Consider the following 24,773-nt stretch of genomic DNA (forward strand, 5'->3'; position numbering starts at 1 on the left):
ATATTGTGTGATATAAACCCATATTATTCGCAACAAACATCAATAAAGAAAATATATGCGAGACCGCAATGGAAAAATTCCCCAATCCCTAAATGCATCTCTACAAGAGTCCCTAGATCTCAACCCACTCATGGTTCTAATTATTCTCTTTTGAATTCTGAAAATGTGCATACTATAAGAAGAATTTCCCCAAAAAATAATTCCATAGGTCAAAAGTGAGTGGAAATAAGAGTAATATACCATTTTTAATGTCTCTGTGGGCATAATGGGCTTGATCCCCCTCATTGAGTAACAAGCCTTGCACAATTTAGGCATGAGTTGGGATATATGAGCTTTCAATAGCTAATCCCAAAAATCACATTATTATGATAATTAACAGAAGTTATGCTGTTAGAACTTTGCTTTGTCAAATTAGACATGTTTAGTTTTGTTAAAATCTAGAGTTAATAAGTTTGAATTAAACCAATTAAAAGATAAGCAAAGGAAATGTCAACATCATTTCTGTATTGTATATTATTGTAACTACTAATAACTAAACTTGTATCATCCTAAAATGAAACTGATTTGGCTGAGTTATTAAAAATTTTAGGTAGATCATTTATGTAAAAGATAAAAAGAAATGGACCCATGTGGGACACCATGCCTTACAATTTCCCAACTAGAGGTACCAGTGTAACTCAAGTCAGTGCTTGTTATTAAAACTCTCTGATATATATCAGATAAATAGGATGTAATTAAACTGTGGAATTTACCATCTATTCCATAAAATTGAAGTTTGTTCTATAAATCCTATGATTAACACTATCAAAAGCCTTTTTTAAGTAAAAAAATACTACCTAGGATTTCTTGCTTATTTAATGCTTTAATGCTTATTTAAGCTTTAGTAGTTGAAGATTGATAAAGTGACTGGCAGTAAATCGCCAGTTGTAAGGTAACTTTGACTTTGAGTGCTCAGTTGATTCAGACTAGAGAGAAGACTAGGAGGTTGGTGTGAAATGGCAGATAGTCTGCTGGAAGGGAGCCGCCATTCAGACAGGACGGACAGGAGTGTCCAGAGGCAGACAAATGGCCACTGTTAAAGCCGATACCAGGAAAAGTCAGGTAACAGACTGAGGACACTAGTGTGTGTATAACAGTGATTTTTAAAGTATGGAGATCAGCGATGGTGGTATAATTAAGTGTAATTATTAGTTGTAGGTTAAAGTCAATAAATCCGGGATCCAATCTAAACCGTATTGAGAGTCACTCTAGCATGTGACAATATTTTGCTGAAACCCTTTAAAGGCATGGTGATCATATCAGATTTCTAGAAAATCAGGGACCCGGTTGACACATTGAAATGGAATAAACGACTAACATTATCTGCTTAGCTTTAGTATCTCGCAAACCTATATTCCGGTAACCTAAATTAAATATATACTCTAATGTTAAATATTCACTTAGACATAAGCTGGAGGGCCACGTCATAGCTCAAGCGGTTAGTCGCTGGCTTCCCACCGCGGTGGCTTAGGTTCTATCCCGGGTCTGGTCAAGTGGGATTTGTGGTGGACAAAGTGGCGCTGGGGCAGGTTTTCTCAGAGTACTTCGGTTTCCCCTGCCAATCTTCATTCCACCAATTGCTCCACAATCAACCTCACCTATCATCTAGGGCTGGTACAATAGGCCAGAAGTGGCCGCAGTACAACGGATTTAGTCACACCGGTCACACCTCGCTAGCAATAAAAAAAGAATAGACATCAGCTGCTGAAAATGCGTGGTTAAGGTACGAAGCAGTACGGTACGAAGTGTCATTTGTTAATCGATATTTGTTAGTATGCTGTTACGTTGGCACGTCTTGTTTTGTGTAGTGATTTAATATCACTGTGAATTTTCTGTGCTATTTAGTAATCCGTGATAGTGAGTGTCTTTGATATTGTTTTTGGGTTTGTGTTGCGTTTGTATATGCTTTCGTTTCATGAAGTTTATATTTATAATGGATGTTTTTAGCGGTGAACGTTATCTGTTTTAATGTTGGATGTTTGATTATTAATGAAGGAACCGCTCTGAGGAAGCAGGTATGTTTCTGATACGGAGTTCACAATTAGGTCTCGTTGTGAATGGGGGCTGTCGGACTGACTTTCTAAAGATGTCAGAGTTTATTTTAAGCTGTTGAGAGTTACCAAAATCTTGCACCACATTTTGTTGCCAAGGTTACTATATTAAGTAGATGTAGAATGTCTTTTTATTGTTAGTGACCAGTTCGATTTATTTAGAGAATCGTTTAAATCTTGTTACTGTGACTTTTTCTTTAAAGGTACACGAAGTGGCTTGTTTGATTAGTACAACAACGAAGCTCCTGTTATGTATATAAACCAATTGTAACATAATCAGTTAGTCTTTGTGTTACTGTGGAGGAAATAGAACATGGTTTTCTAATTCTTGTTTTTCTATTGACATATAAATATACTGTAGTGTTGTGAAATTGGGTTATTTGCCAGAGAGTATAGTGTTTTGGAATAATTAACGTGTTTGTTGAAATGAAACACCTAGTGTTGATGGACCAAGTCCTTTTTGACATGAGAAGTTCCCAACATAATTATATATAATAGTTGTGGTTTCTGCTATACTGTATGATTGCTTGAAACATTATTATTCATTCTGGAATACAGTTAGTTGATAGAGTAAGGGGAAGGTACAGTTTACATATCAGGAAGGATTGATGTAAGATAAAGCAAGTATTGTACATTTATCTTTCTTTTTGCTTATTTTGTAAAAAAGGAAAGAATACATATACCATAAGGGTCATGTGGTAGCGTAGTTGGTTGAGGCACTATGCTACAAGCTAGAAGGTCGCGGGTTCGAGTCCAGATGAGGTTTTTTTCTTTTTATTTACCTTATCCTACCAGGCACCCTGTGGCCTTGAACTTGACTCAGCCTGTAACAGAAATGAGTACCAGGAATCTTGCTGGTGGTTAAGGGTGGCCAGCACATAAGGTTGACAACCTCACTGACATCTGTGAGACGATTGTCTAGAGAAAATGTGGGAGCCTCGACATCTCACAACTCTCTGGGCCATCACAGCCTATTACAGGGATAGCTTTACCTTTACCTTACCTTTTGCTTATTCTGTGATTAAATTATATGAAACTTGTTCTGTATCTGCATAGTGAAATAGGGTCCCTGGTAGTATGCATTATTCATACACATACAATATATAGATTTCAGATTGAATGAGTTCTTGAAATAAATTAGGAACATATAATCCAAAAGGAGTTAAAAATTTAATCTGTTTGAAGGAAGTTATGTATTTTATTGACTGAAACTTGAAAGTTTAATGTGGTGCTGATGTATGTAATTTTTCTTTTTGTTACTTCAGATGGGGTTTTCATCAAACCTTCAGGGCAAGGCTGCTCACGAAGCTTTGCTCTGTCGGCAAGATGCAGAGCTTCGTCTGTTGGATACTATGCGGCGTTGCCTAGCAAACAAAGTGAAGTGTGATCGTGAATATGCTGTCGCTATTACTTCTGTAGCACTGCAAGGACAGAAGCTGGATCGGGCTGAGGATTTGGTGGGAAGTTTAGTAGCTCAGGCAAGTTACTTATCTGTTTCTCCAGATTGATGTTCATGAAGACATGGGAAGTGTGCAGTGTATTGTAAAGACACACTTAAAAAACTTTGTAAATATTCCCTTGACACTATAATTAACCTTTAAGTGCAAGGTTATTTAAATCCATTTTAAGGGTGGAGCTCTCCAGGACTTAAATGCCCCTTGCTGGGAAGTGTTTAAATAATTCTAAGCATGTTACTAAATATGCTGTAACTAATACAGTTGATACAATAAACTATTTTTTTTACAGGAAGAACATAGTCCAGCTTAGTATAGTGTCAGGGTTGAAAATGATTAGAAAAAGTTATACTTCACAATTTTTTATGCTTACTGTATAAAGAAGATTCCTGCTTCTTCACACAGTGATTCTGCTTTATGGAATCATTCCTCCTTGTCACGTGACTTCCAGATGCATGCCATGAAACAAAAATAGGAACAGACCAGATGCCAACCTTCACACCACAAGTTTCATAGCTTTGCAATATTCTACTCTACTGACAATAGCTAAGCTTGAAGGAGAAGTATTTTTATTATTATGTAGGAAACCCAATCTTTACAGCTATATTTTTTTCAATTATTGTCAAGGAAGCAGCAGTGTTATAACTCTGATACCAAGTACAGACTATGAGGCTGTGCCATAGCTCAAGCTGTTAGTTGCTGGCTTCCCACCATGGCGGCACGGGTTCGATCCCGTGTCTGGTCAAGTGGGATTTGTGGTGGACAAAGTGGCACTGGGGCGGGTTTTCTCAGAGTACTTCAGTTTCCCTTGCCAATCTTCATTCCACCAATTGCTCCACAATCACCCTCACCTATCAACTGTGGCTTATGCAAGAGGCCAAAAGTGGCCGCAGTACAAAGGACTTAGTCACACCCCACTAGCAGTAAAAAAAAAGTACAGGCTATTTCCTTTATGCTGGGTTATTAGGGTATGGGAATTTTGAACGGTTTCTTTTCTTCATACAGTGCCTTCAATATGCTATTTGGAGAGTGATGTATCAGATAGTGGACATTGCCATGGCTGTAAAGTTGTGACCTTTGCCTTTATTTTTTGGGGTGCTTTGAGGAGTAAGACACCAAAGCAAGAAACATTTGGATGGCACAGGGATGAACACTATAGATACACAAATTAGAAAACAACAAGAAATGACATGTGCATATGTACACTGAATTTTACTGTATTAATGCCCGGAAACTTGTAACGCAGCCTACAAAGGTTATGATGGTCTATGCCTTACCACACATAAGCACACACAGAATGGATGCCATTCCAAGAACCACTTCTCTGTATGTTGGGGTTCTGCAAGCATGTAAATCCATCAAAATCTTGATATCTTTTCTTTTTCAAGATCACGGTACTTTCTTGTATTATAAGTATGAAAAAGTTTAAATATTTTGTGTTACCTACAAGTGTTTTATTCTTCAACAAGTAATGAGAAGTTTATCAAATATGCATACTTTTTATATTCTGTGGGCTATGCAGTCTGTGTGGTGGTATTAATTAATATGTGTGAATTGTCACAGGCATGGAAGAACATGCTGGAAGAACTGGAGAACACTGCAAAACTAATCAAACAGAATGCAGACTCGGTGGAGAGCAAGAGCCTGGATAAACTGAATTCTCTTTATGCAGAGAAGCGAAGAGCCAGGAAGCAGTATCAGGAAGAGCATAATAGAATTGCTGCTCAATTCACTCATGTAAGTTCATATTTTACTCTACTCCTAATTATATACAGCAGGTGATTGGAATGTATCTGGCCAGTGATGTGTTTAGTCCATCTTGCAGAAACGTATTTAATCTTGTAAAATAAAAATGAAGTTAACGAGCGTGATCTTCTGGGTTGTATAGTGTTTTGTAGTTCAGTAGAAGTGCACTGACATTTTAGAGGAACATATCGCTTCCTCTTCAGGGCTGAAGAATAAGCTAAGCCAAGAGACCAGTAATAAGCTTGTGGCAACCTCAGATCCAGATTTGTTTTATGTATTTCAAATGTGAATGGGATTATCATTCAGTCCTATAAAATGTTCAAAATAGAACTAGCATCAGAATGTAACTCTTTCTGAAAACATACTATTGAGCAGTTCATTGGTTACCTAACTTTTTTAGATTTGTATTATTTCTATCTTTCCTCCAAGTAGAAATACTGAGCATGCTCAGTGTATCGATAATATCTGACTGAAACTTAGAGCAAGAGGCTAATTGGGAAACAGGTTCATATATGATAGGGTATTATTTGATCTCAGACAAATGGTTTATGAAGATGTGGGCTGTGAGGCAGGAAGGTGTCAAGGTTCTTTGAAGACAGTGTTGTACCATTTGTTTTTCCACAGCACTATGTAGCCAGTATGCAGTAGATGTATTTGCTTAGCAGTTGGGTTTGTAGCTCTACTAAGATGCCTTCCAGAGTCTCGTACAATTAAACATCAAGTAACCTAAAAATTTCCTGCAATAGGAAGGATTCATATGAAAGATAAAACTATAATTTAAAGTTAGCTATTCAGTCCTTGAAAATGTGACAGAGCTAAAGTATGTTGTAATAATGATAATGATGATGATGATGATGATGATGATAATAATAATAATAATAACAATAACAGTAAAAATAATGATAATAATAACAATAACAACAACAATAACAATAATAATCAGCCTTGTATTCGATAAGAAATTGATAGCAAATTAAAGTTCACGAATGCTTCCTATCATGGAGCTCAGAGCTTTCAATCTCCTGTTTGAATGTGTAAAGATTAGATTATACAGAACTGTTATTTTAAGGTGTTCTGTATGGGTGTGAATCTTGGCCTCTTACCTTAAGAGCAGAACATAGCTTGAGTGTTTTCTTTTTCACCACAGTGGACATCAGATAGTGGTCTTCTGAGTTGTGCATCTTGTAGTCCTGTAGGTGGTAACCAGTGTTCTAAGCCAGAGCATTTAGTGTGATTTGTGAACAGGGTGCTCACTAAGGGAGGATATATGGATCTAAGAGTGGAAATAACAAGGAGATGAAGACAATATCATAATGAGAAGTGAATTAATACTCTTCTTCAATTATTATAAGAGTGATCAGTCCAAGGAAGATGACATGGCTGGGACATGTGACACATGGGAGAAGAGAAATTTATACAAAATTTTTGTTAGAAGAGAACACTTGATATGCCTAGGCTTAGGTAGGATGAAAATGTAAAAATAAAAGTGAAGAAAACCAAGTGTGGGTTGTATTTACAATGGAGAGTCAGTAAATAGGTCACAAATGGAAGTAAAAGAGCAGTAATGGACGTAATAGGTTTTCTACGTGTATCACTTGGTATCAGCACAGTCCAGCTTCATGACAGTCTAGGCAGCAGATGCAAATGCACATGTTCAGAGGCTGGTTTCAGTAGTCAAAATTGTGGCCCATGCATGAGGATCATACTACCGAAGAGCAGAGTTAGCTTGTTCATTTTTTGTAGGCAGAAGGACTCAATGGAAAGGATGTTCATAAAGAAATGGTTCCTGTTTATGGTGGAGAGTGTTTGTTGTGTAAAGCGCTTCACAACTGGGTTGAGAAATTGTCAAGGACGTTTGGAAGTTGTAGATGATGCCCAACCAGGTTACCCTGTTGAGATTACTGCAAGAGCAACTGGGCAGTGGATGGAAGAGTTGATTCAAGCTGACAGGAGGATAACAGTAGGCAAGGTGTTCCCATGTTTCACCATACAGCATAATGCATGATCATTTGAAGTTACTGAAAGTGTGCACATAATGGGTGCCAAGAGAACCGAAAGATTGAGAAAAAATGAACCCAGTGGGTCTGTCCATGCAACATCCCTTACAGTATGCAGATGAAGGAGAAGATATGCTTAACAGGATTGTTACTGGGGACAAATCATGGGTGCATCACTACCAGCCTGTATCAAAGCATGCTCAAATGCAATGCAAACATCCCAGTTCACAATCACCAAAAAGTTTAAGGTTATGCCATCAACTGGGAAGGTTATGCTTGCTTTGTTTTAGGATTCTCATGGAGTACTCTTACCCCATTTTCAGAAGCTTGGTGAAAATATGAATTCTGCATCGTACTGTGAAGTTATGTTGAAGCCTCAGGATGCAATTCACAGAAAACATCCAGGGCAACTAGAAAGAGGGGTATTTATTGCTTTCTCGTGACAATGCCAGATCCCATAGAGCCAGAGAAATCCAGGAGAGAATGCAAGAACTTCAGTGGGAGCTTCTTCAACATCCACCTTACAGCCGGACTTGGCCCCTAGTGACTTCCCATCTGTTTTGTCCGCTAAAAGAACACTTTGATGGCAGACATTTTGCTGATGATGAAGAGATTGAAACAAGAGGTGTGGAAGTGGCTGAGACAGCAGTCAAAAGACTTATATGCTGTGGGTTTTGACACACTGGTAAAGTGGTGGGACAAGTGTGTCAGTTTAATTGTTTCTTGCATCCAGTTGTGTATTTAATCAATGTTAGGGTTAAGTTCATCGACCACACAACATGTTTTTATTATTGTCACAATAATAACAACAACAATAATAATAAAAACATGTTGTGTGGTCGGTGATGTTAACCCTAATATTGAAGTGTATCAGTGTTGGTGGAGGATATGTCAAGAAATAAATGTTTTTCCCGGGTTTCATTATCACATGATTTATGTTTTCTATCCATTTGTGACCTATTTACTGATTCCCCCTCATATATTTTTAAGTACAGTGTCTGTTGGTGAGCTCTTGTGAACATGTAATTTGTTATAATTCTGTACCATAAGTACTTAATTACTGATTTCTTTAACATCTCTCTGTACAATAAAATCGTTATTGTACTGCCTGAGATTATGGTGACACTCTGTACTGACAATGTAGTGCATGAGGGCTGCAGATAATACTAATTCTGGTGTGGATTGGCCAGTAGTAAATAATGCCTCCTATTTTTTTGTGTTAATATGTAACGTCTGAGCTGGATGTTGGTAGTGTTGTAGTAAAGGTTGAACCTTCCCGCCAATCTACTGTTAGTTTGGTTGTCGTGCGACAGATAGCGACAGCAGAGCAATCTACCAAAATGGTGTCTGACATAGAAATGCGTATGAAACACAGATGTGTTATTGAATTTCTCACTGCCGAACAAATTGTACCCACTGACATCCATTGACACTTGCTAAAGGTGTACGGAGGCAATACAGTGGAAGTCAGCACAGTGAGGCGGTGGGTAGTGCGTTTCAACAGAGGCGAAAGTGAAGTGCACGACAAGCCACGCCCTGGGCATCCCTGCTTAGCTGCCACTCCTCACAATGAACAGCGCCTCATCCATACAGATCAGCAGATAACGACCAGGGACTGTCAATTCTGAACGCTACAAAACAACGCTGACTAAGCTGAAAGCCCACATTTCCCGAGTCAGGCCAAAGAAGCAGACAACCTTTTGCTTGCAACATGATAATGCTAGACCCCATACAAGTTTGGCGACCACCGCGCACATTGCAAAGTTTGGCTGGACTGTCCTACCACATCCACCTTATAGTCCCGGTTTAGCACCTTCAGACTTCCATCTCTTTGGGCCTAAGAAAGATGGACTACGTGGGCAACACTTTCCAGACAATGATGCTGTCATTGCAGCTGTAAGAAAGTGGTTAGCCTCTGCTGGCGCAGACTTTTACAAGCGCAGTATACAGGCTCTTGTTAATCGCTGGCAAAAGTGCATAACAAATGGTGGTGATTATGTGGAAAAATAACTGTAAGTAGGTGAAATCTTGCTCTATTTAACTGCATTATTATGCTTTCTGTATCTGTTCTAGTTTTCTTTAAAAAAAATAGGAGGTATTATATATGGAACGCTGTAATAGTTTCTCTGTCATCAGTTGTCATCATTATCGTGAAAAATTCTTATTTAGAAGCCTCTTGAAATCTTTGTCATGTATTTTTTGAATGTGGAATGCTATGACAAGATTGTGAGTATGTGAAGTAGATATCCTAGAAATAGAAACAATTCCAATAATTTAAAACATAAATTTGCAGATATATTTAATATTTAATTCGTTTCATTCTGGTCCATCACACTAACAAATTACAAAGACAAAACAACTCCGTCCAGTGTGGCTATTGAAGTTTTTACTACTTGAAAACTTAACACCCTTATATGTTTCGGTCCCTATAGACCATCGTCAGAGGGACATCAATACTTTTTGGAAACTACTACCACAATGGGTGTCTTGAGTGTTGAAATACATATACATACAATGTTTGTAATGCGCAATATATACAAAATCCAACTTTTCCACAACTACAGCATTTTTCTTGGTATATTAAAGTTTTTAAAACTTTGTTATTTAAGTTAAAATTTATAAACCAAGTAGGTTTGTGTCCCTTCTCCTATCATCTTTCTTAATGAGGGCTGAACTTGTGCCGCCTGTCTATCTTGAGAAGGAGATTCTTGGTATTGTCCTGTGTTTGTTCGTGGCATGCTGTGTTCTTTTTACTAACTAAACATTAAAAACAACACAGCACTTCTCTGTTTATGTACTGATTCTTGCCATAGCTCAGGTGTTTATTTGCCAGCCAGCTTTCCACTGCAGTGGCTTGGGTTTGATTCCGTGTTAGGTCATGTAGGATTTGTAGTGGACAAATGGGGCAGCCTTTCTCGGAGTACTTCAGGTTTTCCTTCCCAGTTCTCATTCCACTATCTGTTCCACATTAATTAATCGTATTATGCTGCATAGTCTCAGTACTGACATGGCCTTAAATAACCATCCCAAAAATTAACTCTTATATGCTGTTAAATGCTTACAGGTTTATTAGGTGTAAAGTGGGAAACCACTTGAATATGATTATGGCCAGTCTTAATTTGTAAGGTGGGATCATAGCTCATTCCTCAGAAGCAAGTTTGTTTCTCCAGTATAATGACCATTACTATACTTTAGTCTTATTGTTCCCTCATTACTTCATTCATGCATTGTAATTCAGGAGTTGGCATATCTGGTGACTCTGCTGTAGTCTGGATGTCTGGGGATCAATTCCTGGCAAATACAGGAATTTTTCTTTTTGCCATCAAGTTAGGGCTGGCTCTGGGGCTCACCCCATCTCCTACCCAGTGAATACCTGGTAAAGCATGCTTAGGCTAACACTATATGGAACTATACCTCAACTCCCCCTACATCTTCGTGGAGTGGCTTTAATTAAGAAGGGAGACACATTTAGCTTTACTTGTAATTAGAGAGCACTGCCTGTTGTATGAAACTCATCATCATCATCATCATCATCATCAGTAATCTGTCAAGACGACAGGTCCACAGTCTCTTTCAAAACAATTCCTCCACTTAATGCGATCTAGAGCTTTCTCCTTCAAATGACAGTATCCTCTTCTGTCCCCAAGGTCATCCAGCATCTTCTTACGTCTTCTTCCTCGTCTTCTTGTCACTTCTATCCGCCCATCTATCTTTCCTTCGATAGCTTCTTTTAGAAGGCAGTTTCTGCGTAAAACATGACCAATCCAATTAGCCTTCCGTTTTCTTATTTCATGTAGGATATTCCTCTGCTCACTGACTCTAATTAACACTTCTTCATTTCTCACATAATCGGTCCAACTGATCTTCTCCATTCTTCTCCAACACCACATTTCGAAACTTTCCAGATGTTTCTGATCTACTGCCCTAAGTGTCCATGTTTCAGCCCCATACAGAGCTATGCTCCAAATGTAGCATTTCACTAGTTTCTTCCTCAAATTTAAGTCCAATTTGCTGGTAAAAAGATTCTTCTTCTTGCTAAATGCAGCTTTTGCCATGGCAATCCTGGATTTAATTTCACAAGTACACCTTCCATCATCTGTTAACAAGCTACCCAAATATTTAAAACATTTCACATTCTCCACTTGTTTTTGGTCTATCTTTATTGTGACTGGGGTTGGTTGTCTCGAAATTTTCATTACTTTTGTTTTCTCCACATTCATTTCCATGCCATAGCACCTTCCAATTTCAATTAGTCTATCAATCATGCCCTGTAGCACAGTTTCTTCCTTAGCCATTAACACAAGGTCATCTGCATATTTCACAGTTTGAATAATTTGCCCTCCTACTTTGAAGTCACCGAGCCCATCCAGAGCTTCCTTGGTAAGGCATTCGCTGTACAAGTTGAACAGAATTGGTGATAAACAGCATCCTTGTCGAACTCCTCTTCCAATCTGCACACTTCCTGTCTCCCCCCTGTCCAGTCGTACTCTAACTTTCTGATCCATGTACAATTTGCTAATCAATCTTCTTTCATGCCAATCGATACCTGTTTCTTTCAGGATCTGCATTAATTTGGTCCAGTTTACCCGGTCAAATGCCTTCTGCCAGTCTATGAAGCAAACACACAGTTCTTCATCTATCTCCAAAGTTCGTTCCGCTATAATTCTCATCATCCCAATTGCATCCCTGGTTCCTTTTCCTCTTCTAAATCCAAACTGATCTTCTCCAAGTACATCCTCTATTTTCCTTTCAATTCTTCTTTTAAGTATCTTTGCTATTATCTTTGCTGTATGTGCAATAAGACTTATTGTGCGATGGTCGCTGCATTTTGTAGCTTTTGTCTTTTTCTTTAAGGCAATCATTGTAACTTCTGTAAAGTCCTTGGGCCACTCTCCACTTTCATATATGGTGTTCATTAGTTTTGTCAGTGTTTTCAAACCACCTTCTCCCAGTAACTTGAGCACATCTCCAGGTACATCATCATCTCCTGTAGCCTTTCCCTTCCTCATTTCCTTGATAGCTTTTTCCACCTCACTTTGTAAAATATATGGTCCTTTCCCGTCTGTATCTACTACTTCTTCCGGTTCAACTTCTAAGGTTTCTGGCCGATTAGGTCGATCATATAGTTCTGTAATATAATTTTCCCAAATTTTCAGCACTTGCCTCTGATCTACTATTCTATTCCCCTGGGAGTCTTCGATGCCAACATTTTGAATCCCATGATTCTCTTTCCATCCTAGTTCTTTTGTCTTCATGTACATCAAATCATAACGTCCTGTTCTTTGAAATTCTATAATCTCATTACATATCTTCTCAAGATATTCCTTTTTGGCCCTGTCCGTGGCTCTTTTCAATTCATTCCTCAGTCTCCTGTATTTCCTCCTGCCTTCTTCATTGTTGATATTCTTCCATTTCCTTCGCTCCTCCATTTTACTCTTCATCTCCTGTGTAACCCATGGTTTTCTTGCTATCTTCCCAACTTTACCAACCAAATCGCTGATAGTATCTAACATGCATTCTTTTATATTGTATGGATATTGTATTTATTATAGTATGAAACTAGGATGAAAGATTATAAAGACGTTCTGGCATGCATTCAGTACTGACATAGTCCTAATTAAAAATGGAATGTTGCATCGTGAAAGAAGTGTAGGGACATGTTAATAAAATCGGAATCACGGTATGGTTTCATATTGGTGGGAGGGACCATCAGTACTTACTTAAAAATGGAGCTGAGCCCTTCATGAGGAGAAGCGAAATCTGTAGCTACTCAAAAATTTCCCAGCATTTTATGGTACCCAAAGGTTCCTTACCATGTTCACAGGAGCCCTCCACTGGTCCCTATCCTGAGCCAGATTGATCCAGTTCACACTACCCGATATCTCTCTAAGATACGTTTTATTACTATCCACCCTCCTACGTCTTGCTTTTCCTAGTGGTCTCTTTCCTTCTGGCTTTCCCACCAATATGCATTCCTATATGCATTCCCCTTCTCTCCAATTCGTGCTACATGCCCTGCCCACCTCATCCTCCTTGACTTGATCATTCTGATTATACTTGGAGAAGAGTACAAGTTATGAAGCTCCTCATTATGCAGTTTTCTCTAACCTCCTGTCACTTTGTTCCTCTTCGATCCAAATATTCTCCTCAACACCCTGTTCTCAAACACCCTCAGACTATGTTCCTACCTTAATGTCAGAGACCAAGTTTCACACCCATATAGAACCACAGGCATAATTATAGTTTTGTATATTCTAATTTTGATGTTTCTGGACAGCAGACAAGAAGACAAACAGTTCAGGACTGAATGGTAGCAAGCATTACCTGAGTTCAATCTCCTCTTAATTTCCTCTTCAATCAGGTTTTGATTTGTTATTGTCGTCCCCAAATATCTGAACTGTAGCACATTTTCAAAACATCTGTTTTCTATCTTTATGTCATGATTTTGCCCTGCATTCTGGTGATGAGACAGCAGCATATACTTAGTTTTCTCTGAGGGAGGGGCCGTCAGTATTATTATTAAATGGTATAGGTCATATCTATAAGCTGTCAACCACTAATATATTTAAGGTCATGCAGAAGGTCGTTTTTCTGTCATTGTGTACACAACGTTTTACGTCCATAATGAATGTGTGTGTGATGTTGCATCCTGAAAACACATCAGAATGATGTATAGTTAAAGAATTTAATGATGAGACTTGAAATCCAGAGTAATCATGCCATTTCTTAAATTTCATTGATGAGAATAGAACACATGGAAGATCACATTTTCAAGATTTAACCTGCCAGCTCAGCTTGCCAGAAATTTTGAAAGGTACTGGGCACGAATTTCAACAAAGGACCTACTATGCTGACAAAGCCATAACTCATATTACACGTAAATATCCTACCAGAGCAACAAAGGGAACTTAGCTGCAGAATTATCTAATAGGCCGGAGGACATAATCTAATAAACGAAGAATCCAAAGTAGTCTTGACCATACTTAAACAAGAGTGAGGGCGTACTCTTGTGGGGTACAAATATTTTATAGATGCATTGTATTTTGGTTCTTATACCTTCCTAGCCATGTTGGTCATGTACTTTGCAAGGAAACTGAACTGCATAGAGTTAGAAGTTAAAAATTGCTTTGCATGTCATTAAGTATTCATCATTTCAAATAAAATTTTAGGTCTGTTTATATTATGTGCCAAATTTCCGTGCATAATGAGACCTTTAAAAAATCCAATATTCTGAGCATGTAAAGTTAGCCGTGCATTGAACCTATACGAACTGTGCAACAACTTTTGTCGTGATACTTAATATAAATTCGGAAATGAAACGTCCGGATACTATACACGTAATTTGCGATGTTTGCCTGCGAACGTAGTTCGTGATGCTGCCTTTTAGTCTGACCTGAGAACGTCCCTGAAAGCCTTTTCGTCTTAGTCCCAGTAAGAGTTCATATTGCCGCCCGGAAGACGTAAGAGCCAGAGGACGGCGATCATGAACCGGGTCTGACTGGGTTCAGGGTCATAGTTTGGAGTAGACATGTATGTGAAGCGTGTTGCCTTGGTGCTTACGATGTGTGATAGTTTAGTAACTGGACTGGTATGCTAATGCAGCAGCTGGAAATTCCAACGACTTAGAAATAGGCAGAAGTCGTAAAAAAAATCACTTGAATGTAAATGTGCGTGCAATTGAACGTGGAGAAGCCGTGCAGAGGAAGTATTTGGCGGCGGTAAGCCTGCAACCGTTCAGGTGTCTAACTGCCAGATAAATAAGTCATAACGTGCTGCACAGCCTGCATTGGCAAAGGTCATCTGTATATTCATTGCAGGAAAGTGATAAAATGCGTATGGCGTCCGTAAAGTATAAATGCCCTAAACTGGACGCTGTGTGAGTGCGGATACACGTGCTGAATTACGGTGCAACAAATGTGGCGCCTATACAGAAAGACGAACCGCTCCTCTCGTCGAAGAGGTGGTTTCATTTCCAAACACATAATGGTCTTTGAAAAAAAAAAGATTTGGTCACGAGTCCCGACGGGGCCCGAAACCAGGAAGAACTGTGCTCTCGCGGCCCAGCAGTAGTTTACTGCTATGATATGAACGAGTTTGAGCTTGTTGGATCACGTGCCTAGATAGTCTTAACGGTTTCATGTGAATCATTTGTTTGTAGTCTGTTTTGTGATTCTAATAATCGTTCACTACCTCAGCGTCTTGTCAAAAAATGAGAAAACAGATTCACATGTTCAGCGAGATTGTTCGTTGATGTCAACTTCTCGGAAGGAAAGTAGCGATTGGTGTTGGTGCTTGAGATTTTTAGTACGACCCAGAAATAAGATGCGAAGGTCTCCATTGAATAGACCTGAGAGCTACGAATGCATAGAAAGCGCGAATGTTAAAATCTAAAGTCTGAATCAAGCTGATGTGCTCTTTTAGTGCAAGTGAAATTGCCCGTTATGAATTTGTGCCTTGTCAACATATATTCTAGATTCAAGTTTCAGAATGTTTACGGTAGGCCATTAGTCTGAAATGACCAACTGTGTTGGCTAGACATGTGGATTTTGCATCAAGACAATTCGCCTTCCCTTGCAGCAAACAAAAGAACTCCGTGGCCTTTAGTCCGCAAGCGAACTATGCCGACCGAGCGACCGCCGCCCGTCGTCGAAGATAGTGCCAAATTTTGCAGATAGAGGTTGTCGCGTCGTCAGCGCAACGGATCACCACTGCCGTTAATCGGCTTTCTAGACCGGAGCCGCTATTTTCTTGAAGTAGCCCCTCAATTATCACGAGGCTGAGTGAAACCCGTTACCGACCCACTACTTCTCAGAAAATCTGGTAGCGCCGGGAATCGAACCCGGGACCTCTGGATCTGTAGGCAGAAACTCTGACCAGTAGACAGCAGAGGCGTTCCCTTCCCTTGCAGCACTTTCGGTAAAGCGTTTCGTGCCCCCGAAACTAAAAATTCATATTAAGGGGCCTCGGTTTTAATGTGTTGTAGACATTCAGAATAGTGTGGTGACAACACTGAAAACTGCTTCCAGAAAATTGTTTCCAGGCATGGAATACAATTTATCATGCACGTATAAATTCAGAAGACTAGTATTTTGAAAACGTCCGCACTTGTTAAGTTGCTGGTGCTTCATGGTGGTTTCTTGCTTGGCTTAGCTTTCAGTCCTGAAATTTGAGGCGATATGTACTTCCGAAACGTCGGTTGACTTTCGCCGAACTGCACGGCCCTATGTCCCAGAAGATACAGCTCCACATAATCACGGCTGTAAGAACCAAAAATCCTACATCATTCTAATTGTAGCATTATTTTAATAAAATCAGTCCAGTTATTTAACTCTCATACCGTACCATGTTGTGCGGTGTGTGCAGGAGGGGATCCGTTATAATACTGTAAATGCCCTCACGCATCTCTTGACATTAACTTGTAGCTTGTGATCCGTTTTCCACGTAGAGTTCACCGAACTACGAATATCGGGTTCCTACAAAGCAGGCAGGACGGACTGAAAAAGCTGTATGTTTGAGAAGGTGGGGATTTTACTAGATATAAGCAACGATATTATTGCTCTAGGCAAATGTAGCTTTGATACAGGTCATCGTGATTCACCCGATCTCCTATCCAATGTGTACCCGGGGGGGGGGGGATATCTCCCCCCCCTCCCCTGGGGTTAAAGCCGTGGGGGCTTGAAGCTGACCACTCACCTCCAGCTAGTGCTGAGGTCAAGAAAATGTGGATCTATATATCCACTCCCCATACACCTTCATGTCGTAGTGCTCAATTGGTTAAAGCACGGAGGCAACTTTACCTTTTATCATTGTGATTCACAGAGCTGTTTTGAAGTAAAACTGGCAAATTTAATAAAAGTACCAGAGGCTGTTGGAAGTGAGAAGAGGATTGAATGTCTTAATAATTAGGTTACCACCAGTTCATTGCCCAAGCCGTGTTTTATAGGTCAGAATTGTTGCTTCTTATTATCATCTCTGCTTATGCTTCTGATCAATATCTTACCCATTCTTGGAGGAAAAGCAGACCATCCTCACAAAGGATTTTATGTCAGTGATTATTCAGATTATGGTTTTTCGGGTTGACACGTAATATTCTTGTACGTGTATACTGATGTTTTGGGAAAACATGAATACTCTGAAATTATTTATTCAATTAACTAACAAACTAACTCCATGGAGTTGAGACCTTCTTGAGGTGCCAACAGTCACTTAGCTACTTAAGAATTTCTCAACATTTTTTTAACCCAAAGGTTCATTATTGTGTGTGCAAGAGCTCGCCAGTGGCCCATGTCCTAAGCCAGATTAAATCCAGTCCATACCCCTCATTTTATTTCTCTTAAGATTTGTCTTTATATTATCTTCCCAACTGTCTATGCCCAGTGGTCTCTTTCCTTCTGACTTGCCTCCAGAATCCTTTATGTATTCCTCTTCTCACCTGTGCTTGCAATGTGCCCTGCCCATCCTCCTTGACTCCATCTTTCTGATTGCATTTTGTGAAAAGTACAAGTTTTGAAGCTACTCATGATTCAGTTTTCTCCAGCACAGTATTATGAAATTATTCAATTACAATTTGTTAGCAGTTCTTCATGCCTTCTTGTAGATAGCTTGTTTGACAATTGCAGCATGGTTTCTATGTATTATCTTCAGTCGATAATATTCTGAAATGATTTAATTATTATTTGTGATTGGTATTGCTTATCCTTTTCAGCAAACGTTTTCATTTCAGATGTCACCGAAGTTTGCAGCTTACATGTTTAACAGAAACTGTTGATGTACTCTGTTCTTGTTCCCATGTATGGTAGCATCACTCCATAAACTGACACATACACCTTGCCTCTCTGTGTTCCTACCTGTAATCAGTTTTCTAAAATGTGTGGTGTTTTGTGCATTGTTTTATTACGTATATCTGAAAGCAGATCAAGTGAACTGTCTGTCAGTATCAATTAATCTCAGTTAAATTGCTTGATTTTCCTATATTCGTAACTTTTGGAAGCTGTGTGTAACAAAGGGTTGAAAAGTTCTGGCACAAGCAATGTTTACCCTCCTCTCTTCTGCCTTGTCCCATACTGATGACTCCTCAGGTAAGATTTAGTATGGGCTTCCTTAGCATTTGACCCTGGAAATACAAACATATTAACCTTTTGTGCAACTTGTCATATGTTCAGTGCATCATAATTGGATTTTGTGACCCTTGCTGAAGTGAAAATATTTTTAATAAAGTTAAACATAAATTTTCAGTTTTTAAGTTGCAGATGTGAGGTAGCGTCTGTATATGGCACATTTGCTATCTTGCATAGCTTGTACTTCAGCATGTTAAATGTTCAGAATGTAATGAAGGATTGAAATCATAATTAGAAGTTCTATGAAGTACTTAAGATGTTATCTCCATTTTACAAGCTTCCATGTGAATAGATGCAAACAGCTAGAATACTCAGTGGGAAGGGAGTTCAATTTGCACATTAACCCTTTGAAGCTTGGAGAGGTGGAGAGAGTGAGAGCTGTGTGTTTTGGATGTATTCCCCAGACGTGTATGTGCATGCTCTTTTGTTATTTTTGAAAGGTCTCCTAATACCCAGAACTCTACATCCACTTCCCATACCTCCATGGAGCAGAAACCTTGAAAATCTGATGGTTGCCATGTTTTGTTATTCATTGTACATAATGAGAAAGTATGCAGTCATGGTAGCTGTAATTGTATAATATTTACAGCAAATTTTTTGTGACAGGCACAGATGTTGTGGTGATTATCTCAGACATACATTTTTTTTCCCATAAGAAAGGAACATGTACATTCCTACAAAATGTTTTTCCTAAAGAATTTCTGTCAGTATGTTTTCCTAGAATATATAATAGTAGGTTTGACATTGTTTAATTTGTTTATCTTTCAGTTGACCGATGATGTAGCCCGTAAGAAGACAGAGTATCAGAAATATCTGGAATTGTACAAGCTTATGCGATCAAGGTTTGAGGAGCATTATGTTAAATGTAAGTAAAGAATTAGCCTTATCATGGCAGACATCCACTGTCACAAACAGATGCAGATTAAGTCATATAACATAGAGTGCTATATTATGGGCATCCTAGCTGAGCTTCCTTACTGCTTCTCAATCCCTCCAAACATCACAACTGTACTTCAAATTAGGATGTGGCAAGTGTAGTCTGGCAGAAGTTTGCTGACATTTTGGAGTCAAAGAGTAAGCCAAGCAGGTAGGCTGCGCCATAGCTCAAGCAGTTAGTTGCTGACTTCCCACCGTGGCAGCCCGGGTTTGATCCCAGGTCTGGTCAAGTGGGATTTATGGTGGACAAAGTGGCGCTGGCATGGGTTTCCCCTGTCATTTTTCATTCCACTAAATTCTCCATCATTGTAATCACCCGGGGCAGGCTACAATAGGCCACTTAGTGGCTGCCATGCCGAATGGACCCAGTTGGACTCCCCCCCCCACTAAACGAATTAAAAAAAAGCCAAGACAGTAAGCAGAATTGTGTTAATAACTTTCTAGGCTTATTTTCAACCCTGAAGATTGAAGCATTCCTCCAAACCATCAGTGAACTTCAGGATTTTGTATTGTCATCCAAGAAGACAGTACCCTTCATAGGCACTGCTGTGAGAACCTCAAACCTAATATGTGACATGTTGCGCAACAAAGGGTCCCTACCTCCCCAGCGGCACGTGGCGGTAACGTAGCGCTCGCGTAATAGGCGAGTCATCACCCCGCCACTCTCCCCGCGGTGACGTCACGAGCGGAGCCGTAGTAGCCGAGCCCCCGCAACCTGGTAGCTTTGCAACGCGAGTCAACATCGGTGACGTAACAGGATGACGTGGCACTCATTACGCAACAGGCAAGCACTGCGGCTATATAAGTGAGCTGCACAGCGGCTGCGAGTCAGTTGTAACGTAACAGTCGCAGAGTTGTAATGTGACAGTCGCCTAGTTAAGTAGTAGTCGAGCGAGTGTGTTATCAACAGTTCTCAAGGTAGCAGCCTGCGAGTGTGCTATAACTAAGAAGTCAGTGAGCGGAAGACTTATTGTGTGCTTTCGAGACTTAGTGAGTGCTGTAGTACAGTTATACCTGGAGTGTGTAATTCAGGGAGATTTGTATAGCCCCCACGTTATTAGTACGTGAAGATTTTGGTTGTAGGGTTTGTAAAGTGTGGAAACCCGCAACTGTGTTATAATTAATTGTAGCCGATATTTGTAGATTGTTCAAAAAACCAATTAACGATCTCTACGGCGTATTCAGTAACGAAACACGTTACAATATTATTCACCAAATTACCCTGTCATTTGGCACCATATTGTCTGAGCTGCTGACAGTGTTGTTAGTACTGTTGTGTTCGTGGTTCCATCTCATAGTAGAGCATACATTTATTTACACTGCTGTCAGTATCTCTGCCTATATAGTGCTTGGCAAATGATGAAATGGAAAGAATTTGGAAGAATTTGGTTGGTGAATGATTAATAAATTATAAATAGTTACTGTGAGAACCTTTACCTTGTGTAGGCAACATTAGAGAACAAAACTCCTGTGTATGTTTGAATTTCCCACTGGTGTATGAATATTCAAAGTATGTTGAAAATAGTATCTGATGACTTTCTAATGATGACATAATGGTGTATTTCACTAACTGATGATGCACCCTTGTTTCCATAATACATGAAGTATAATTGTAACATCAGTGTCAGTAAAGGTAAAGCTATCCCTGTAATAGCCCATGAAGACCCATAGGGTTGTGAGATGTTGAGTCTCCTACATTTTCTATAGACAGTCAACTCACAGATGGTGATAAGGTTGTCAGCCTTATGTGCCGACCGCCCTTTACCCCCCCAGGAAGATTCCTGGTACTCATTTCTGTTAGAGGCTGAGTCAGCCCCAGGGCCATAGTGCAGCTGGAAGGATTAGGTCAATTGAAAAAAAAAATCCACCTCATCGGGACTCGAACCCACGACCTTCCGGCCTGTAGCATAGTACCTCAACCAACTATGCTAGTACCATGTCCCCCACATCAGTGCTAGTATTGTGGAATTTAAAGAAACAATTCATTTTGCTTCTTATGTTAGTTGAATAGAAAACCTGCTAATTTTTGACAATCCATTATGTATATTTGTACAGACTGTCAGTAATGTGATGTTCCTAAAGTTTGGTTTTTATTGCAGTCTGTGAAATGCTGATAGTGATCTAAGTGGTAAATGTTCTGTATTGCCATGTTCACAGACACCTACCACTGTACCCTTTCCTGAGCCAATTCACATCCTCAGAAGCCATTTTTCCAAGATCTATTTTGATATCATCTTCCATATGTATATATAATAAATTTAAATTTTGTGAGTAATTGAAGTGTACCAAATTAAGTAGTTAGACTGGCTAATATTGCTTATTTACTTTGCAATAGCTGGTAGAGGAGGACGTAAGCTGGATGAAGTGCGAGATAAATACCAGAAAGCATGTCGCAAACTACACCTGACACACAATGAATATGTACTGCTATTGTGTGAGGCAGCTGAATATGAGCGGGACTTCCGTACAGTGCTTCTTCCAGGTCTGCTTGACTATCAGCAAGCTGTTCAGGAGGCCTTTGTTCTTTCTTGGTGAGTGTATACTGTAATTGTTCCATTAGTATTTCCATAGCTCATCATCATCATCATCATCATCATCATCATCATCATCAGCCTTTCCAGTACTGTTCCTGTTAAGACCTGTTATGAATGTTATGAAACAATCCATCATTTCAGAGGTCTTCCAAAACTACTACTTCCTTCTGGTTGATACTGTTTTAAAATCTTTTTTTAGGGAGGGGGGTTCCTGGTCTTTCCAGTTTGTTTGATATTCTATAAATTCTGTGTTTTATGGAATTTTTAATTCTGTCATAATTCCTTCATCAATTTTGCATTGTGATAGTTTGTATCTTGCAATTATCATAAAACGCTTATATGTTTATGTCATCTTCTCTTATAAGTTTTTATTGGGTCATGATTCACATATTCTAATGCCGGTTTAGCAAGTGCCATTATTTCAGAGCCTTGTATGCCTAGTGACTTAATGTTTTGAAGGTCTGATTTATCATTCCTGAATCACCATTCAAGTGGTAATTAACAGTGAAACTGCAACCACTCTGCTATCAGTTAATATTTATTTTAGAATCGGATATGTTAATGGATCATCTGATTTCCTTTAAATAGTCTCAAGTCTTCCAAGTGACATTTTTGACGTTTAACCACCAAAATCCTGTATACATTCCTTGTGTTTTTCCTGGTTACATGCACAGCCTGTTGTATACCCCCTAAGTTTAAGAGCAGATTTTGTACTTACTTATGGAGCTGAGCCCTTCTTGAGAAGCCGCCAATTGTGCAGCCACTCAAGAATTACCCAGCATTTTATGAAACCCGAAGGTCCTTCACCAGGTTCACAAGAGCCCTCCACTGGTCCATATCCTGAGCCAGATCAATCCAATCCATACAATCCCATTCTCTCCCTCTAAGATCCATTTTAATATTGTCCCCCCACCTATGCCTTGGTTTTCCCAGTGGTCTCTTTCCTTCTGGCTTTCCCACCAACATCCTATATGCATTTCTATTCTCCCCATTCGTGCTACATGCCCTGCCCGCCTCATCCTCCTCGACTTGATCGTTCTATTTATAGTACTTGGAGAAGAGTACAAGTTATGAAGCTCCTCATTATGCAGTTTTCTCCAACCTCCTGTCACTTTGTTCCTCTTTGATCCAAATGTTCTCAAACACCCTCAGACTGTGTTCGTACCTTAATGATGGAGACCAAGTTTCACACCCATACAGAACCACAGGCATAATTATAGTTTTGTATATTCTAATTTTGAAGTTTTTGGATGGCAGACGAGAAGACAACAGGTTCTGGACTGAATGGTAGCAAGCATTACCTGAGTTCAATCTTAATTTCCTCGTGAATCAGGTTTTGATTTTTTATCATCGCTCCCAAATATCTGAACTGTGCCACATTTTCAAAACTTCTGTTTCCTATTGTTATGTAAAGATCAAAATCTGCATTTTGGTGATGAGACAGCAACACATACTTAGTTTTCTCTGTGTTTACTTCTAGACCAACCTCCTTACTTGCATCAACTAAAGTTTGTGTGTTTTTCTTTATGGTAACTATATTATCATCCAGTAAGAGCAGATTTTGTATCATCCAAAGAGACCTGAAATTTGTCATGTCTTTTATGGTACAGGAAAACAGTTCTTGAAGAAGTTGCACAGTACACAAGTCTGTGTTCTGAAAAGTTCCGTGAGGTGCAGAACAGGGTGGAAGCTAGTCTAGAAGCCATTCGACCAAACCAAGAGTATAAGGACTTCACAGAAAAGCACAAGTATGTTGTAAATTATGAGCATAGCTTCAGTTATGTAAGCGCTGTTTCATATGGACAGAACATATAGATTATACGCAGGCACCATGATGTCATCTTGTACTCTGCTTTAACATGATGAAGTAGCAAACTCCTGAAAAGGCTGTAGGAATGGTAAAGAGCAAGAGTATTCCAGTCAAATTTGTAATGGATAAAAAATGTCAATTGTATTCATCATAATACTGTCACATGTTGGGTATGTCACGCGACAAATAACTTCATGTGAATCTCGGATTTAGCAAATCTTTATTGGATATTCACTCTTACACTCTTTACAATTATTATCAGTTGTAGTATCACTTGGCTTCTGTCTCAATAGTTGATTCAATTCTCTGATACGTGTCATAAGCTCTGCTTATATAGGGGTTATGCGGACTCAATAGAGGACACCCCTCGCCAAGGTTTGATCTCACGTGTTCGGCAATCCATTGCTTCGGGAATGCTCCTTATAGATTACACTGGTAATATGTTTCATCTCATACGTCGTTACTCAACGACAATTTATTGCTACAATTTTTCGCTGCGGGAACTCCACAATTTCCACGTATTCGTCGTCGTGGAAGTGTCCGTTCCGATTGTAGCGATTGTCGCAGTGACGGACGTAATATAACTCATCACAGTACCTTTGATGTTAATGACTGTAATTCATTTATCTTCTTTGCTAGCATACAAGATGACCCTGTAAGCTAAGAGTCCCTGGAAATTAGAATCTTGTACCTGAAACATAAAATGTGAACATTAAATCCATTCATGCTGCTTAAGATTTAACAAGTGTTATGCATCCCTTTACTCCCATTATAGTTATTTCTGATTGAAACTCATGTGTTATATATGTAATTAATGTAAAAGGTATAATGAAATAAAGTATGGTGGGAAAGCATGATCACAATTACCATAAATGCAAGGTTACCAGTATGAACTTAACACCACATACCGTTTGCAACAGTTGATGTCATGTGAACAAACATTAGACTCAAGCAGCAATCTAGATGTCCACCAGTGTGAATATAAATGATTTTCTGTGAGCCAGTCGATATCAGCCAAGCCATGCAAGCCTGAGTCTGAGGTTACCGTTCTTGTTTACTGTGAACAATCTCTAAAGGCAAACAGTATCA

The 24,773-nt window shown here is 39.3% G+C and overlaps 1 protein-coding gene across 5 annotated transcripts in view; it reads left to right on the top strand.

Annotated features, from left to right (window-relative positions):
- The first annotated feature begins 851 nt into the window (after positions 1 to 851).
- LOC111861663 (tyrosine-protein kinase Fer) overlaps positions 852 to 24,773 on the top strand; it is a 51,852-nt gene continuing 27,930 nt past the window's right edge. For 3 of the 5 annotated variants that reach the window (XM_023846413.2, XM_023846417.2, XM_023846418.2), the window contains exons 1-6: positions 1,901 to 2,054; positions 3,356 to 3,568; positions 5,108 to 5,281; positions 19,173 to 19,269; positions 21,676 to 21,871; positions 23,485 to 23,622. In XM_023846413.2, coding sequence (XP_023702181.1) covers positions 1,977 to 2,054; positions 3,356 to 3,568; positions 5,108 to 5,281; positions 19,173 to 19,269; positions 21,676 to 21,871; positions 23,485 to 23,622 — 896 coding nt within the window. In that variant the 5' untranslated portion in view covers positions 1,901 to 1,976. Of the gene's footprint in view, positions 1,102 to 1,900; positions 2,055 to 2,120; positions 2,190 to 3,355; positions 3,569 to 5,107; positions 5,282 to 19,172; positions 19,270 to 21,675; positions 21,872 to 23,484; positions 23,623 to 24,773 lie in introns of those variants that run through there. The other 2 variants (XM_023846414.2, XM_023846416.2) reach the window with 2 other exon arrangements.

Source organism: Cryptotermes secundus, unplaced genomic scaffold, assembly GCF_002891405.2.
Source record: "Cryptotermes secundus unplaced genomic scaffold, Csec_1.0 scaffold43, whole genome shotgun sequence".
Taxonomy (NCBI): domain Eukaryota; kingdom Metazoa; phylum Arthropoda; class Insecta; order Blattodea; family Kalotermitidae; genus Cryptotermes; species Cryptotermes secundus.